This window comes from Cervus elaphus, chromosome 18 (assembly GCF_910594005.1).
Source record: "Cervus elaphus chromosome 18, mCerEla1.1, whole genome shotgun sequence".
In the NCBI taxonomy this organism is placed as follows: domain Eukaryota; kingdom Metazoa; phylum Chordata; class Mammalia; order Artiodactyla; family Cervidae; genus Cervus; species Cervus elaphus.
In genome coordinates this window covers 18,170,567-18,189,689 of record NC_057832.1, presented here as the reverse complement: position 1 = coordinate 18,189,689, position 19,123 = coordinate 18,170,567, and the positions used below count along the sequence as shown (strand labels likewise).

General features: G+C 43.3%; 1 protein-coding gene across 3 annotated transcripts in view; it reads right to left on the bottom strand.

Moving 5' to 3' along the window:
- Nucleotides 1-1,682: 1,682 nt before the first annotated feature.
- Nucleotides 1,683-19,123, bottom strand: part of SUN3 (Sad1 and UNC84 domain containing 3) — a 44,172-nt gene continuing 26,731 nt past the window's right edge. For all 3 annotated transcript variants that reach the window (XM_043873373.1, XM_043873375.1, XM_043873376.1), the window contains 7 exons: nucleotides 16,688-16,728; nucleotides 14,594-14,765; nucleotides 12,636-12,720; nucleotides 10,037-10,152; nucleotides 7,772-7,939; nucleotides 2,953-3,045; nucleotides 1,683-1,977 (listed from right to left, as the gene is read on the bottom strand). In XM_043873373.1, the coding sequence (XP_043729308.1) occupies nucleotides 1,858-1,977; nucleotides 2,953-3,045; nucleotides 7,772-7,939; nucleotides 10,037-10,152; nucleotides 12,636-12,720; nucleotides 14,594-14,765; nucleotides 16,688-16,728 (795 nt within the window). In that variant the 3' untranslated portion in view covers nucleotides 1,683-1,857. The remainder of the gene's footprint in view (nucleotides 1,978-2,952; nucleotides 3,046-7,771; nucleotides 7,940-10,036; nucleotides 10,153-12,635; nucleotides 12,721-14,593; nucleotides 14,766-16,687; nucleotides 16,729-19,123) is intronic.

Here is a 19,123-nt window from a genome sequence, read left to right as displayed (position 1 = left end):
AGCCATCTATTTTACTTTTGAATAGCAGGACCCAGAAACACAGGTAGTCCAACAGTATTGTTGGACAGTCCTGCCTCCAGGATTTAAGAATTCCCCTACTTGTTTGGGGAGATGCTGGCTAGAGACTTTAGAAATTTAAGATTGGATGAAGGACTCTTACTCCAACATGTGTCTGACTTGCTCACAGGGAGTCCTACAAGTGACAAGTGTGTACCAAATACCATCAGGACCCTGAACTATTTGGCTAGTTGTGGATATAAGGCCTCCCAGAAAAAGGCCCAGATATGCAAAGAGCAAGTATCTAGGCTTTGCTGTCTCTCAAGGACAGGGAGGGTCTTTGGCCTCACAGGAAGCAAGCAATTGCAGAATTGGGAGCACCTAAGACCCACAGACAACTGAGAGGGTTTCTGGAAATGGCAGGGTTCTGTTGGATTTAGATTCCAAACTATGGGTTCATAGTGCAGCACCGCTATGGGGGCACTGAAGGGATGTGATCTTGAACCCCTGTTTCAGGCTAAAGAGTGCCAAACGGTCTGTGAAACAATAAAAACGTTAAAGTCAGTCTCAGCCCCAGCTTTGCACTCCCAGACTTTAAAAAGCATCTCAAACTCTATGTACATGAGAGATAGGGTATAAGCTTTAGGGTGTTAATTCAAACTCACGTCCTCCTCCAGGGGATCTTCCCAACCCAGGAATCGAACTGTGATCTCCTGCATTGCAGGCGTATTCTTCACCAGCTGAGCTACCAGGGAAGATCCTGGGTATGCAGTGGTAACACTTAAAGGGATTATCAAAGCAAAAGCCCTGCCCCCAGGGAGCTCAGAAGGCAGAAATCACTGCGGTGACAAGAGCCCACCTCCTGGCTGATATACACATGGGCTCCCACTATGCATTCTCCGTGGGGCATGTTCACCGGGCAACATGGAAAGAAAGGTGGCTTCTCACCTAATAAAGATATTAAACAGGCCTCTGAAATCCTGCCACTGTTTGAGGCAGTCTACAAGCCCTCACATGTGGCCAAAATACCATAATTTTTTTTTTCTGGGTTGTAATTAAAATTTAACTGAATTTGTGGATCAGTTTAGACAGAATCGAGTTCTTGACAGTGAAGTTTTTGTATCCATAGACAGGCTATGTCTTTCCATTTTTTTAGGTCTTTTCATTATCCACTGCTGTTTTATTGGCTCTTCACACAGTTTAATTCTTTCATTTGATTTTTTAAAAATTTCCATTGAGGCTTTTGTGAATTATATCCTCTTACTGGTTGTGGTTTATATTTATGATTTTGATTTATATATGATAATTTTGTATCCATCTGTTTATAATGTATTTTTTTCATTGATTTTATTGCTTTTTTTTCCTTTTATTTATTTATTTATTTTTTATTTTATTGCTTTTGAAGGAGTTCATCAAGTCATCTGCAAATGAATTATGGTTGGCCTTCCTAAATTTTACCTCTAATTTATTTAGCCTCTCTAATTACAGAGTATGTCCAGATCAGTGTTAAATAATAGTGGTAACAGCAGATATCCATGCCTGGTATGGATGAATTAATAAATGAAAGCAAATATGCTATTATGAGAAAGAGTGCTGAGAATTACTGTCTTCTTAATGTGAACTCATTTTTCAGTGCTTCAACAGTATGATTCATCCTCAGAAGCCACACTAATGCAGAGATTGAATTTATTTTCATATTTTTAATAGTAAAATTCATTCACTTTTTACTGCAGGTAAGAACCACTTTAAGGTTTCTCTCCCACTTCTGATTTTTTATTCCTATGGATGTGATACAATCAAAGGGAATTGGAGTACTTGAATATTTTGGACTTGTGATCATGGCCTTCTGCACCAGTTCTTCTAGCTGTCATCTCTTGGGGTGCCATGAACTCTGAATCTATATAAACAAGTATAGTTTGGGTGTCCCCAGTTGCTGAGAATTTTAAGTTTCACACATAATAAGAATTCAGGAACTTCATGCTGAAAAAATAGAAAAGATTAAAATTAATGTCTTATCAAATGAACTATGTCAAAGGATCTCAAGTAATGCTCATATAATAAAAAAAAATTAGAACACTTTCTTTCCTTCTTAACTCAAGTACTTTCAAGCACCAATGGATGACATCCTGGTCTACCATCAGGAAAGAGCTGATAAAAAGGCAGACACAGGGAAGGCAGATAGCATGGTGGTCTAGACACCAGGGACCGCTGACTGTCTTCTCCTGCCTCCATGATGGTCCTGACTGGCTGCCCCAGGGAGGAGGCAGGGAGAGATGTGGATATACAGTTGAATGTGAAACTCTGTAAGGGCATTCATTTCTGAATGGTAAGGGCAAACAGTTCATAAATTGTTTTCAGCTTAGATTTTCTCACCACTGGCCAAGAAGTGCAACACACTTGTGTTTACATGGCTTGAGATGCCTTCGACATCTTTTCATTAGTTCCTGTGACTAATGAGAACTAATGAAATACATTTCTTATGCCTAATGACTTTTAGGGATTTTTAAGTTACCAACTGGTATTCTTTCCCCTTTGAGTTAGGCTAAGAAGTTGTTATCTGGTATGAAATATTTATTTTCTCTGAATTCCTCTCTGCCTCCAGTCATCTCATTTTGTACCATCATCCCCACTCCCTCTACCCAAGGAGGAAGATAGTGACTGTCAGATTAAATATTATCAAGGGAATCTGATAAATAAGGACTGAGGAAGAGTGTGTGTGTGTATATATATAAAAGTAATAGCAAATAATAAAAAAATTGTCTTGGAAACAACTTTTGTGTTATATTTGCCTATTTTTTTTCATTAAAACTTATGATCAAGAATTCAGACAAGGCTTGCTTATCTCACATTTTTGTCACAATTATTCTCACACACCACTTTACATGAAGCAACCCCACACATCCCTCCTGGGGATGGAGCCACGGATACCGCACCTTCTCCCAAGGTTCTCATTACCTGGAGTGCAAATGTTTGGACGGTAGTCCCTGTTTTGTTATATACAAACTGACCCAGAAAAATTTCTTCTCCTTCACATTGTTTCAAGATGCCCTGTAAAGAAAGCAACAGACACGGAGATTGTGATGAACGTGTGTTTGGTTAAAATAAACGGAGTCAGTTGTCTGTTTGAGAAACAATTCCCCAGACATCTCTGGGTGTCCACCAGGGACACCCTGCTGCCCTGCATGTTGGTACTGGGTATGTGTGGGGGGAGGACTGTGCAGCAAGAACCAGCCTAACCAGAGGGCTGAACGGACTAAGGCAGAGAGACAGACAGACAGGATGCAGAGACAGACAACAGCACGTGTCAGCACTGACTCTGACCTCCGAACTGTATTTACTGTGCTTTGGGTAAAATAAACCAAAAAAGGAGCCCCCACATCGACCCGCAATGCATTAAACTTCACCAATTTGCTGAACTTTGATCACACAAGTAGCTCCATCCAAAAAGTAAGCTTTTGTTGATATGTGTATGCAATTTCCCTTGGGCTTTTGGCCTTCCTTTTCTCCACTTTAAAACTGAAGATTTTTGAGGAGAGAGGGCACACTGGTGGAAATTAATTTATCTTGTAAATCTAAAATTTATGGTTAGATTCTTTGAATCATAGCACCACAACAAAAAATAAAGTTTCATGAGTTCAGTCATTTTGTAATGAAAATCATCATATTTAAACTATGAGTCATTTTGTAGAAGAATTGGGACTTCCCTGGTTATCCAGTGGTGAAGAATCTGCCTGCCAATGCAGGGGATGTGGGCTTGATTCCTGATCTGAGAAGACCCCACACGCCACAGGGCAACGAAGCCTGTGGGCCACAACTACTGAGCCCTCGCCCCAGAGCTTGCGAGCCGCAGCTCTAAGCCTATGTGCACAGCTACTGAAGCCCGTGAGCCCAGAGCCCACTGTCTGCAACAGAGCGTAGCTCCTGCTTATTGCAACTAGAGAAAGCCCACGCGCAGCAGGGAAGGCCCAGCGCAGCCAAAAATAAATAAATAAAAGAATTGGATACATCATGATTAAATAATGTCCTGTTACATATACTTTTCATCTATATATTGACATATATAAACATACATATTTCATATTTTATATATATATATATATATCATCTCATATAGTTCCTTTAGCCTGTTCAGAGAGGCATGCTAGTTTTATTTCAAACCTTCTTTATGATCCTGTTTTAATTTCACTTGGTTCATAAATGTGCTAATATTGAGAAAAACAATGAGAAGTATTTTGTCTTACTAAAAGGATTTTTTTTCCACTTTTTAAATATGGTCTATTTCTTAAAGGATTCTTGCCTGAAGGATTCACTCATAATTCCTCTCTAATGAGCAATTGTGTGCACTTTTCTGAGACAGGGTTGGATCTGCTCTAATCGAGTATAATGCCACTACAAGTGTCTGTAGACGCTGAAAGGACAGCAGTCTGTTTGTAACCCTAGACCCACAGCATCTAAAGGTGTTCAAAAGACACACAAGGCAGGCTGCTGCTGCTGCTGCTAAGTCGCTTCAGTTGTGTCCGACTCCGTGTGACCCCATAGAGGGCAGCCCACCAGGCTCCCCCCCCCCCCCCCCCCCCCCCCCCGTCCCTGGGATTCTCCAGGGAAGAACACTGGAGCGGGTTGCCATTTCCTTCTCCAATGTGTGAAAGTGAGAAGCAGGCTAAGCACCGTGTTTAACTCTGAGCCCCCTTCAGAGCGGAACCCCGAGCGGATGGAGTGAGGCATAAACCTCTGAGGAAAACACGGGAGCAGACCCGAAGAGAAAAGCATCTGGAGGCGGCCGAATGGTGGTCGGTGCACTGGCCTGGAGGAAGCTCGGGTTCCTCGGGCTGCAGGGGCAACCAGCAGCGTGCGGGAGCTGGCTCTGCCAGAAAGGCCAGAAAGGGCTAGAGGTGGGACCACGGTGTGCAGGCCAAGCGTGAAGCTGGGAGTCCCCGCATCTGAGGGTGGGCTGACGATCTTTTTAAAATTGATTAAGTTTTCATCGCACCGGGTCTCCGCTGTGTGCGAGCTTTCTCTAGTTGCGGTGAGCGGGAGCGACCCTCCAGTCTCTGCGCACGGGCTTCTCACGGCGGCGGCGTCTCCTGCTGCAGGGCGCAGGCTCCAGGCACACAGGCGTCATTAGCTGTGGTGCGCCGGCTCTAGCTGCCCTCGGCAAGTGGAATCTTCCCAGACCAGGGATTGAACCCGCATCCCCTGCATTGGCAGGCAGACTCCCACCCGCTGTACTACCAGGACGTTCCTCTGAGGGTCCTTTTAAGGAGCAGTTAGAGCCCAGCCAGCACTCCTGTCCTGGTCCAGAAAAGAATTGCCTTTTCTTCCCACCTCCAGGACAACTGGCCTCAAGAGCATCCTGCAGAAATAAGGGGAAGGCAGAGCCCATCATGACCCAGGGTGTGGGCTGAGCTGAAAACCTCTGGGCACAAGGCTTTAGGATTCCTGGGGTCACCCTTCTAGAAACCACACTCTGGGGTCTCCAACCAGACCATCTAGCTGTGACGCTTGCTGTCAACTTGCCCGTAATGTGTGCAGAAAAAGCCAGCTTTTGACTGTTCAGCTCTTAAGTGAGACAGACAAGCATCACCAAACACACGAGAAAAGCACTTAGCAAGGAAGATGAAGCCCACATTATAAACATCAAGGGAGGTACTTGGGGGTATGTGAAGGAGGCTGAAAGCATGGAACAAAACTACATCTGCTCATATCTTCTGACATTCGGGGGAAGGTATTGCAACCATGAAGGAAGATATTTAGATTCTAGAAAAGGGAACATTTGCAAAAAAAAAAAAAATCTTAGAATATTCATGACAGCAGAATTTAAAAATTCAGCATTAGGTTTATGATTAGATATTCCAAACGGTAAAACAGAAAATCAAAGAAGAAACATAAGATTAAAAACATTTTTAAAACAATAGATTTAAAACAAGTCAAATCCTCAGAGAGTGGAGCTGAAATCCCCTGATAACAATATTGTGCATCAAGCCTGACCAGGCACCAGTTTCGAAGAAATGTGAGCAGAGTGCTCCCGAGGGATATCTCTAAAAAATAAAGGAACGTCCCTGGTGGTCTAGTGGTGAAGAGTCTGCGTTGCAATGCAGGGGACATGGGTTCGATCCCTGGGAAGGATGTGGGGAAGGGACAGTTATGGAGTTTGGGATGCATACGTACACACTGATATATTTGAAGTGGATAACCAACAAGGATCCACTGTAGAGCACATAGGACTCTGCTCAATGTTATGTGGCAGCCTGGTTGGGAGGGGAGTTTAGGGAGAATGGATACGTGTATATGTATGGCTGAGTCCCTTGGCTGCTCACTTGGAACTATCACATTATTAATAGGCTATACCCCAATACAGAATAAAAAGGTTTTAAAAAAGAAATGTATTCAAGGGCATTGTATGACTCAGCTAAGAACAATACCATTCAGAGTCACAATGAACACATTGGATGTGTATTGAAGCTGAGGTATACCATCTGGCAGTGTCTCACACATGAAACACAGATTTGTCACGTGATCTAGAAACTGCTCCGAGGCACAAACCCAAGAGAAATGAAAACCAAGGTCCCCAGAAAACCTTGTACACAGCGCCTCACAGCAGCATTGTTCATTATTCATAACAGTCAAGAGTGGGATCCACTCAGATGTCCAGCAACTGCTGATTGAATAAATAAAAAGGGGTCTATCCATATAATAAAATATTATTCAGCAATTAAAAATGAAATATTGATACATTCTAGCACACATAGACTTTGAAAACATTATGCTGAGTGAAACAAGCCATTCACAAAAACCATTCACATATAATATGATTCCATTTTATAGGAACTATCCAAAATAGGGCTTCCCAGGTGGCTCAGTGGTAAAGAATCTGCCTGCTAAGCAGAAGACAGGGGATCTATCCCTGGATTGGGAAGATCCCCTGGAGAAGGAAATGGCAACCCGTATTGGAGCAGTATTCTTGCCTGGAGAATCCCATGGACAGAGAAGCCTGGCAGGCTGTCGTCCAAAGGGTCGGACATGACTTAGTGACTAAATGACAACAGCAGCACCTGAAAGAGGCAAATCTATGGACACAAAATAGATAAGTGGTTGTCAGTGGCTGGGGCAGTGAGGTGGGGGTGAGAAGCGACAGCTAAGGGGTGCAGGGTTTCTCTGGAGAACAGTAAAAATACTCTAAAATTGATCATGACCATGGTTATACAACTCTGTGCATATACCAAGAGTTACTAAGTGTACACTTTACCTGACTGAATTGCTGATGTGTGAATTATATCTCAGTAAACCTGCTTTTTTTTTTTTTTAAGTTAAGACATAAACATTTTGGGAGAATTGAGAGAGGCATGGAAGAGAACTAATCTCCATTTTCCATTCAAGGAAGTCAATAGTAACAATCAAAACTGACAAATCAAGGAATGACAGTAAAAGCAAATACGAAGGCAGTAACCACATGAGCAGCTCAAACTCTGGCGAGTGAAAGCTTCCAGGGAGTAAAGATTGGTGGGAGAAGTGGGACAAGGGAAAATCATGTTTCATTATCATCGAGGGGAATTGCACACGTATAACTTGGATAAAGTTTTTAAAAATAGCATTAAGTAGCAGTAATCATCTGGTCCAACCCTCTCACTTTGTAGATGACAAAGCTGAGATACTGGAAGTAAAACACAGTGATAGAAATGTTTAGCTGCACAGTTCAGATGAGACCCTGGCTCCCAATTCCTAGCTGATCACCTCCTGTAACCCCTTCTGAAGGAAGATTTAGACAGTTTCTCACATAGACAGAAAACTCCTTGGGTGCGCTGGAGGTGTTTCCTGAGGGGGACACCTTCTCTGAGATGTGCTCCATGGTAACAGCAGTTGGCATGATCTTCCTGGCGAGCTTGATCAGGGCATGACCCTGGGAACCTGGAAAGGCCCAGCACTTCCCAGGGTGGACATCCGGCTGGAAAGGAAGCGCTGCGTCAGTCCCTGACATGCTTATATAAACCCACTCCTACAAGGTTGGCCAGCTAGTCACTGCGGACTACAGATCTCGCTTATGCCTATAATATGAAGGCACGGTGTGAGATGTACCAAACCGGAAAGCTTCCAGACTCCCACAGGTGTGCTGAGGTCAATCAGAACCTTTATTTCATGCGGATGTTTTCTTCTGTTGCTCTAATTAAGACTGTAAGCTGCTAGATGCAGCTGGTTGCTATGAATGGTGATAGCACTGGTGAAGATAGTGCTGGTGGTGGTAATGAAGAGGGTGGTGGCAATTATTGTGGTGACGATGATGGCAGGTGATGGTGATGATGGTTAATGTGATGGTGGTGGTGGTGGTGATGGGTGATGATGATGATGGTGGTGGTTGTGATGATGGTGGTGGTGATGGTGGTGATAGTGGCAGTGGTGGTGATGGGTGATGATGATGGTGGTGGTGATGGGTGATGATGATGATAGTGGTTGGTGATGATGGTGGTGGTGGTGGTGCTGGTGGTGATGGTAAGTGATAGTGGTGATAATAGTAGTGGTGATGGTAATAGTGATGGTGGTGGTGATGTTTAGGTGATAGTGGTGCCAGTGCTGGTGATGGTGGTGATGGTAGGTGATACTGATGGTGATGGTGGTAGTGGTGATGGTAGGTGATAGTGGTGATAATAGTAGTGGTGATGGTAATAGTGATGGTGATGGTGGTGGTGATGTTTAGGTGATAGTGGTGCTAGTGATGGTGATGGTGGTGGCGATGGGTGATGATGATGATGGTGGTGGTTGTGATGATGGTGGTGGTGATGGTGGTGATAGTGGCAGTGGTGGTGATGGGTGATGATGATGGTGGTGGTGATGGGTGATGATGATGATGGTGGTTGGTGATGATGGTGGTGGTGGTGGTGCTGGTGGTGATGGTAAGTGATAGTGGTGATAATAGTAGTGGTGATGGTGGCGATAGTGATGGTGATGGTGGTGATAGTGGTGCCAGTGCTGGTGATGGTGGTGATGGTAGGTGATACTGATGGTGATGGTAGGTGACAGTGGTGATAATAGTAGTGGTGATGGTAATAGTGATGGTGATGGTGGTGGTGATGTTTAGGTGATAGTGGTGCTAGTGATGGTGATGGTGGTGGCGATGGGTGATGGTGATGATGGTGGTGGTGATGGTGGTGATGGTAGGTGATAGTGCTGATATTAGTAGTGGTGATGGTGATGATAGTGATGGTGATGGTGGTGATAGTGGCAGTGGTGGTGATGGGTGATGATGATGGTGGTGGTGGTTGGTGATGGTGGTGGTGATAGTAGTGGTGATGGTGGTGGTGACAGGTGATGATGATGGTGGTGGTTGGTGATGATGGTGGCGATGGTGGTGATGGTGGTTGTAATGGTGGTGATGATGATAATAGAGATGATAGAGATGATAATGGTGGTGACAGCAATGCTGGCACTGGTGCTAAGGAAGAAACATGATGTCCACCATTGTCTAGATCTAGACTGTACTCTGGACTGAGAGTTATAGGTTCGCCCCAAAGGTATTTCTAAATGAGGAATAAATCCAGGTGTGTAATTACAGTTAAGAGCTCTACTGTCAGTTGGAATCAAGTGCCTTTTGAACTGAACTGAAATGTTAATGAAAATCTTACTTGGAAATTTCTACTGTTAAAATTGGACTTTATAAAAATGTGTTGACCTGAATAGTACACAGCACAGTACTTGCACTCAGGGGTCATGCACCTTCAACAAATATTTTCCAAGTGACTGAAGTTCTTGGTGGAAAAGGAAGACTACAGAATCAGCTTTAAGAGAAGATATGGAATAGGTATGTCCTATTTGAGAAGTACATAGTCTAGTTCACGGATCTTAAAATAGTAATCAATTAGCTAATCATAGTTTTCTGCCCATAAAATAAGAAATAATGTATTTTGATGACTATAAAAATGCAAGGAGATGGCTTCAGGTTCTCTGACAAGTTCAGAGCTGCATCTCTTTCAGACATTAATATTTTCATGATAAATAATAGGAACAAGATCCTAAAATATAAACAGGTTATTTTTAATCTAACTTTTACCTGGAGAATGATGTCTGGAGGCATTTCATAATTTAAGAAGCCAATCCCATGCCAGTACAGTTTTGCTTTATTATTTTTGTAACTTTCTGAGGTCCCAGCTTCAACAACAGAGGCTCCTGATATGATAAAATAATTTTTTAAATTAAAAAAAATCACACAATTCAAAGCACCATTTAGATTTTAATGTTGTTGGAAAACTATTACTGGGCAACTTACAAAGAGGTAAAACTCATACCAGGAAATTGGTGGTAAAAGTATGATTTTCAGCTTTCATTACCACTGAAATCTTGTCACTTTGAGAAAATCATGTTTTTTCTGTGGTTTCACAAAATTTCTGGAACTGACATTATGATAAAAAAAATGAAATCTGGAGCCATTGATTTAGACATGGAACTATTAGGTGGATTGTGTTTATTACCTAAAGAAACATATGGATCCCCACATTTTAACACCTTGTGTGATAAATAAGCCCGATTCATTCAAAAACAAAAGCAGAAAAACCAACAGTGTTGTAAATATACTAACAAGTTGTGTTTATAATAGCCTTTCTTTAGATTCATTGAGCTTTAATTTTAATCAAAGAAATATAAAATATACTCATTAAATATTATCTCTTCAAATTACTTCATTTTAGAAGTAAAAGGTGTTTTATACATAAGAAATAAAATGCAAATCACTTCCTTAAATTCCATCTGGGTATCAAAATACAGCATTAAAAAAACATAAATATGAGTGAATATCAAATCGCCAGTGCTTTTTCTGAGAAGGCAGGATTTGCAATAGTGAAGTTTGAGAGTGTTTATAAATTCTGGATAAAAGTCCTTTGTCAACTGTGTGGTTTGTAATACTGTCTCCCAGCCCATGACTTGTCTTTTCATTCTTTTCAATGTCTTCTTGCCAAGCAGAAGCTTTAAATTTGGATGAAGCCCAAATTATCCATTCTTTTCCTTTTGGAACTGTATGTCCAACTCTTTGAGCACCATCAACTTGCTTTTTCCCCACTGTCAAAAGTTAATTAGTGTGGCATTATTTCCAGGCTTTCTATTACGTTCCATTGATTTCACACTCTCATTACTGTAGTTTTATAATATTGTAGCTTAACATCAGTAAGTCCTCCAAATTTGTTCTTGTTTCAAAACTGCTTCAGCTGTTTTAGAAAGAGTTCATAGATTTCTACAAACAATTGTGCTGGGATTTTGATTGGGACTGTATCAAATCAACAAACTAGTTAGAATTTCCATCTTAAAAATATTGAAACTTTTAATCCACAAACATGGAAGATCTGTCCAGCATTTAGGTCTTCTGTTATTTCTTCCATTTGTGGGTTTTGTTTGTTCATCTGTCCAGTTTTTAGCACATAGATCCAATGAAAATTTCATTAAATTTATACCCAAGAATTTCATGTCTTTCACTGTCATTGTGAATAGGACTGCTTTTAAATTTTCTTTTTCCAATTTCTGATCATGAGCATTTAAAAATGAAATATATACAGTTGAATTTACTAATTTCACTTTTTAGTTCTAATAGAGTTTTGATGATTTGCTATGTAAATCTGTATGTAGATCTCTATATAAATAATAATTATTTGGCAGAGTCTTTATGGTTACATATGGTATCATGTCATCTGCAAATGTGATAGTTTTACTTCTTTTTCTCCCATTTGGATGCCTTTTACTTCTTTTCCTCTCTGACTGCTATGGCTGGGATTTCCAATACGACGCTGAACAAAAGTGGTGAGAGTGGGCATCCTTGTCCAGACCCCGATCTTAGAGGAAAAGCGTTCAGCTTTTCACACTGGGTCTGATGTTAGCTGTGGGCTTGTCATATATGCCTTTATTATGTTGAGGTAAGTTCCCTCTATACACACTTTGTGTTCTTTTTAGTGATTGCTCTGGCAATATTAATACACATAACTAACTAACTTTTCAAAGTCAATTTACACTTAATATCTTACCAGTTTGTGTAAAATTCAAAATTTTATAACCACAGAGGTCACTTTAACCTCACCCATTGACCCTCCCTCAAGAGTTGTCACATCTACATGTATTACAACCCCATCGGGGACTTCCCTGGCAGTCCAGAGGCTAAGACTCTGCACTCCTAAGGCCGGGGGTCCAGGTTCGCAAGTCACAGAGCAACTAAGCCCGTGCACAGCTTTTGAGCCCACGTGCTGCAATTCCCGAAGTGCCCGCAGTCTGGAGTCTGTGCTCCTTGACAAGAGACACCGACGGAAGGAGAAGCCCACGCACGCACAGAGCAGTCCCCGCCCACCGCAGCTAGAGAAAAGTTGGCCCAGCAGCAAAGACCCAGTGCAGACCAAAGACCCAGTGCAGACCAAAATAAAAGAAAAAAAAAAATTTTTTTAAAGGACATTACAGACAATCTTGAGACACTATCACTTAATCACTAATGGTGCATTGAGACTAGTCATGAGTAGTCATTTTTGTATGTAGAAGACAAAATGCAACAAAGTTTGTGATGCATACCCAAGCCTGCTGGCAGGCAGGCTTTCTCTGTGTTCCTCTTCACAGACACTAGTGAACAGAGATTGTTCTGAAGTCCTGACTTTTTACACCGAGCTTAACATTTCTTTACTCACCTGCTGACTTAAGGGCATAATCAGCCATCTGGACTTGATCTTCTCTCAGCTTTTTCAGAATGTAATTCACCAAGTTGGACATTTCCTGTACAAATTGTAAAAAGAGTTTCCTGTTAACAATCTCCATCAACTTCTTGAGTCCTGACAATTGACTATATTGATTGGGACCTACGTTTGCTAATCTGCCAAACACACACAGGTTCTTCCTATCACCTCCGCAGATCCGTGGGATCGTGTTTCACAGGGAGCTGAGAGATGTTGGGCCATTCGCCAAGGCCGTGGAGGACAGCTGGATGTCATGCCCTTGACGAGCACCCCGAAATGCTCACACAGTGGAACAGCCCAGTGAGGTTGTGTGCGCGACCCGCGGGGGCCCCCTTTCAGTGTCCTGCTTAGTAATAAAGACTGGAACGCTCTGTAGGGGTTTGGGAATCAAGGCAGTTTACACAGAGCACCCAATTGCTTGCATTGGAAATTATTCATCTTTTAAATCAATATTGGGTTATAAGGATGTTCTGAGTCTAAGAAAGCAAGCATCCTGAGAGAATGTAACAGTTTGAGTTCTAAATGACAAAGCGCTTTGTCCCAGGGCTGTGAGGATGGGGGCTTGGAGGCAGTGGTGGTCAGAGTCAGCAGTATGTGTGTTTCCAAAAACAGAATCTCAGGAAAAAGAAACGAAGCCAGTGCTAACAGAAGGAGAAGTAAAACCAGGCTCTTGGTCTTCATCATCATGTTGCCTGATCTGGTGCTCATCAGGGCAGATACACTAGCGTTAGGTCCCTGAATAAAAATATTTTACTATTTAAGTATTTGTGTATAAACTTTCAGAGACTGCCATTTGTGAATGAGCAGTCTTTTTTTTTTTTTTTTTTTACTGCAAACTTAAATAGAGTCAATTACTTATTTGGATGGAAGTCTGTCTTACTGCAATACAAAATTTTCCCTGTGACACAGCAATTATGAAAAAGTGTGCTTCCCCGAAATGTTCATCGCAGCACTGTTTATAATAGCCAGGACATGGAAGCAACCTAGATGCCCATCAGCAGATGAATGGATAAGGAAGCTGTGGTACATATACACCATGGAATATTACTCAGCCATTAAAAAGAATTCATTTGAATCAGTTCTAATGAGATGGATGAAACTGGAGCCTGTTATACAGAGTGAAGTAAGCCAGAAAGATAAAGAACATTACAGCATACTAACACATATATATGGAATTTAGAAAGATGGTAATGATAACCCTATATGCAAAACAGAAAAAGAGACACAGAAGTACAGAACAGACTTTTGAACTCTGTGGGAGAAGGTGAGGGTGGGATGTTTCGAAAGAACAGCATGTATATTATCTATAGGGAAACAGATCACCAGCCCAGGTGGGATGCATGAGACAAGTGCTCGGGCCTGGTGCACTGGGAAGACCCAGAGGAATCGGGTGGAGAGGGAGGTGGGAGGGGGGATCGGGATGGGGAATACGTGTAACTCCATGGCTGATTCATATCAATGTATGACAAAACCCACTGAAATGTTGTGAAGTAATTAGCCTCCAACTAATAAAAAAATAAAATAAAAAAGAAAATGTGCTTCCAAGGGGTGAGCTTTAGTAAAAGTGAAGTAGGGGCTTCCCTGGTGGCTCAGATGGTAAAGAGTTTGCCTGCAGTGTAGGAGACCCAGGTTCGATCCCTGGGTCGGGAGGATCCTGTGTCGAAGGGAATGGCTAGCCACTCCAGTATTCTTGCCTGGAAAATTCTGAGGACAGAGGAGTCTGGCGGGTTGCAGTCCAAGGGGTCTGAACGTGACTGAACAACTAACACTTCCCTTTACAAGCTAATGTAGAAAAGGAATTTTCAAGAAGAAGACAGACCACACATCCCAGTCATCATTACGTTTCCCCATCACATAAGTTGTCCACTTTCTGAAAGTGGACAAGCCCCTGCCTCCGTCCCAGGCTCACTTACCTCGTCGATGATCTCGGTGTGGTTCCAGCCTTCAGCGGGGTCTCCGTTGGCATTCCAGCTGTGATTGTGCAGACCATCGCGTGTGTCTCTAAGCAATGCCTTCAGAACATCTATTTGTTCAATTAAAAAGAGAATTTCCCGGAAGTTGTTTTCCAAAGTCTGGCTCTCCTTCCTGTGAATGGAGACCTTCACAGTGAAAGGAGGAAGCAGTGGATGCCTCGCCAGCCCCATGCTGGGCTTCAGGGCCAGCAAAACCAAGCGGTGCTTTACATTGCAGAAGAGAGAACCCTGAGTGAGGGGTGTCCAGGCGATACCCCCTTTTCTAGAGAACTGCACTGTGCTGTGTATGAGGAGCAAAGACATTCCAGGAAGCACTCCTGAGGGCATCACAGGCTTGGGCTGCGCTCTGTGCAGGGAAGCGGGCTCAGAGGACTTCACTCATCCCAGTCCTCCTGCGGGGATCGAGGCCACGCTGACTTGGGCTGGGCAACTTCACAGTGCCCTAAATCCCCCTCCCGCCGCCTCACGGTCAGGACACCTTGCACTTTGAGTTGGGTACGGAGCAGGGGGATCCCAACCAAGCCCTGAAATTCTGTGGACCAGCCTTTAGAGACGAGTGACTGAAAGATTCAGGGGGCCAGGGGTGGGGGCTTAGGGGAGAGAGGTGGGGGTGGGGCAACTGCCTTCCACCAGCTCAAGGGTGCAAGATTTTACTTCCCAAGAATCGGCTCTGCTGCTTGTACAGTCTGAAAGTTACTGGTAGAGAGAATAAGAAAATGTCAAACCGATGGGTGTTTCTTTATGTTGAAAAAATGTAAGTACTATTTGTGAGGCGAGCAGAAGTAACACAGCTTAGACTAGGAGTAGGTCTTCCTACTTGGTAAGATTATCAGGCCACCTGGATACAACCAATTAGCCAATTAGGACTAATTAGCTTTGACTTAATACTGACCGCTGGTTGCCAATTAGGAAATTAGGAACGGGGCGGAAACCCCCAGGAAAGTCCCGCGCGCGAAAGTATTGACCAATGAAATTGCTTTGCAAACGTGTAACCAATCCGCTTCTCACCCCATAGATTTGTGTAACAGCTTGGGCTCGGGGCTCTCTGAGTCGCACCACTGCGTTGGTTGCGGGCGGAGAGTCCTGGCTTGAGTCAGTAATAAACTTCCCTTCCTGCGAGTTGCATTGTTTTGGAAGCCTTCTCTCTTCCCGCTCGGGGATTCGGACATCGGGCATAACACTATTAATATTTAGTGAGTGAGTGTGTGTGTGGTCACTAAGTTGTGTCTGACTGTTTGTGACCATGGACTGTAGCCGCCAGGCTCTTCTGTCCATGCGAGTTTCCAGGCAAGAACGCTACAGGGTTGTCCTTTCCTCCTCCAGGGGATCTTCTCCATCCAGGGATTGAACCTGTGTCTCCTGCATTAGCAGGCAGATTCTTTACCGCTGGCCTTCCCTTTAGCAGGGAAGCCACTTCTTTCCCCTGTTTATGACATGGGCTTCCCTCATGGCTCAGTGGTAAAGAATCTGCCTGCAATGCAGGGGATGCAGGTTCAATCCTTAGGTCGGGAAGATCCCCGGGAGAAGGAAGAGACAACTCGTTCTAGCATTTTTGCCTGGGAAATCCCATGGACAGAGGAGCCTGGTGGGCTACAGTCCATGGGGTTGCAAACAGTCAGACATGACTTAGTGACTAAAAAATACAAAAAAAACCCCAAAAACTTATGAATCAATCTATGTTCACAATTTGAAAAATGCAAAACTGCTGAAGAAATAGAAACTGTTAATAGGTTTTCTAAAAGTTTTTATCCCAGGCAAAAAAGTTGTACTAAATAACAAAATAATTTTGTGTCCCACTAATATTTTTAAATTATTTTAATGGCTTCATAATTCTCCATTCCAGGTATTTAAACCCTGGTCTATTTTTCTAATTTTATCCCATTAAAAAAAATAATAATACCGAAAGCACCTCCCAGTGTATGTTCCCTTCAAGAAGGATCCACAGAAGTAGAAATTAGTTTTATAATTTTACGAAAGCATTTCAGTGTTTGGACAGACACTAAAAAGTCACACACACGAGAACATCTCACTCACTTTAAAAGTTCCAGTTGCTCTTTTGGCATTCGAAGCCTGGCCTGAAAAATAAGACAAAGCAAAGCCAAATCAGTCCAAATCCTGCCTACTTAGGTGGAGTTATTTTTCCTATTTGTAGAGGGGAAGGAAATCACACGACTACCCTTGATAGACACACCTGGCCAGTAGGACCCACAGTCTCTAAGACAGCTGCATTTTCCTGCAAAGAGTTGTATTTAAAGGAGACGCAGAAGCATCCAGCCTTGAGGCTTGTCCCTGTAAACAGTGAGGAGCATCCCCTTTCTACATGAGGAAGCTGACTGCTGGAGTCCATTAGCCATGACATCAGGAGGACCACAGACGCTTCTCTAACGCCGATAGGGGGTCTCAGAAGGACCACCTTGTGTTTGAACAGGTGGTGCCCAGCCAGGCTGACGATGCTACTGATGCCGAGGATGTGCACGGCCTCGGTGGAGGAGGCCACACAGGGACAGCGGACCGAGGGTCCGCTCAGGCTGCCTCGCCCTGCCCCACCCCAGGTCCCCCCACCAGCTCCACGTCACCCAGGCCTCTGCCTCATCCCCACAGGCCCTTCTTCCCGTGTGCTTCTCCTCCGTGAGTCTCTCGTGAAGACACATGTCAGTGTGGTGACAGCCTGTCTGGGAATTGCGGGATGACTTCATCTCAGGATCCCCAGTGACATCCGCAGAGACTCTTTCTCCAAATAAAGGTCCCGTGGGCAGGTTCTGGGGGTTGGGCTGTGAAATAGCTCCTTGGGGGTCACTTTCACCGCAGGGACCATCCATGTGTTATCTGACAAATAAGGTCCATCCTCTCAGCCGACGAGTCTGCTTTCATGTTTCAAAGACGCTGGCTTCCCATCAGTTTGCTGCCAAAATGGTTCAAAGCACGAGGGACATCTTACCCGCGCCACTGTGCCCCACGCAGAAAACAATTACCTCCCTTTTCTTTTTCTGCTGAGCATTTTAATTTCATTTTTAACATTTTTATTGGTGTATCGTTGCTTTATGATGTTGTGTTAGTTTCTGCTAACACAGCAAAGTGAATCAGCTACCTGTATACAAGTATCTCCTTTTTAGATTTCCTTCCCATTTAAGTCCCCACAGAGAATTGAGTAACTTCTCTGTTCTATACAGTAGGTTCTCATTAGTGAGCAATTTAATTTATCACAGGCTCTCCTCAATATTTTTCTTTGTACAGAGATGTGGAGTTGGGAGCTTATTTTTGGTAGGGAGAAATTCTTATTTCCAGTGTTTCTGTTGCTGTTTGAATAGGTTTCCTCTCGCTAGGGGCAGTGTTTTGCATTTCTGTTACTTTTTTCTGTTTTACCCTTAAAAGAACATAGAGAAAGTAGGCCTTCACTAATTTGCTGATAAATGAATTTGAGAGTTCTTTGAAAGCTAACGTTTTCCTAATTTTTTTTTTTTTCGTTTTCCTTATTTTTAAAAGCATTTGCCTCATTCCCAAAAGGACTTCAGGTGGCTTCCACTTTAGGAACAAACATAGTATAAAAAGTCACTGAACAGAAAAGTGAGGCAATGAAAGTGAACAGAAAACAAGGACTGGAGAAGGACGAAAACGTGTGAAAGATGGGTGTGACTTCAACTCCTGGAGTTCTCAGCTGCGGCCCTACATTTGTTCCTGACACTGTAACAACGGGATTGGGTGTGGGTGGGATGGAATGGGGAAGACAACCATTGACAGCAGTCCACAGGGAAAAAAAGAAAATCGCACAGAGGTGGCAGAGGCTGCTTTGCATGTGGCTGGTAATCCATCCCTTCCATGAGGCTCCTGTGATAAGAACGTGCTGGTCCCAGGGCTTCCTTCCTGGCAGGTGGGCAGAGCCCCATGGAAGGTTAGGACAGCCGTCCAAAGCCTTCATTAAGACTTTGCAGCAACTCCAACAAAGCACCTGCTGCCCAACCTTAAACATGCCCATTAAAGGAGGACCAGTCGGCATGTGCAGTCAGTTGAATGGGTATAGAATTGGCAGCCTCCTGAGAAATGGCAGGGTGAAGGAGGGAAAGCAAAGAAACAGCTGTGGGCAGAGCCACAGCCTTGCTGCTTCTTGTTGCCTCATTGTTTTACCCTTAAAAACATGGAAGACTTATCAATTAAAAATAAAAATTTTAACAAATATGGAAGCCTTCACAAGTCGTCCTTGTGTGGGGGCTGTGCTGATCTCTGCATTGTTCCAGTTTTTGTATATGTGCTGCCAAGGTAAGCGTTCTTCTGTTTTTTCGGGTAAGGATGACTGAGATCCAAAGCTTTATGCCTTAGGATGTGGCTCCGATACTTCAAGCTGGGGCAGATTGGATGCAAGAGTTCACAAATGTCTCACGTGGCCAGTACTTTTCTTCTTTCGTTTTTTTAAACAAAACTGTTGGCCTTGGAGTACGGAATGAAGCAGGACAAAGGCTAATAGAGTTTTGCCAA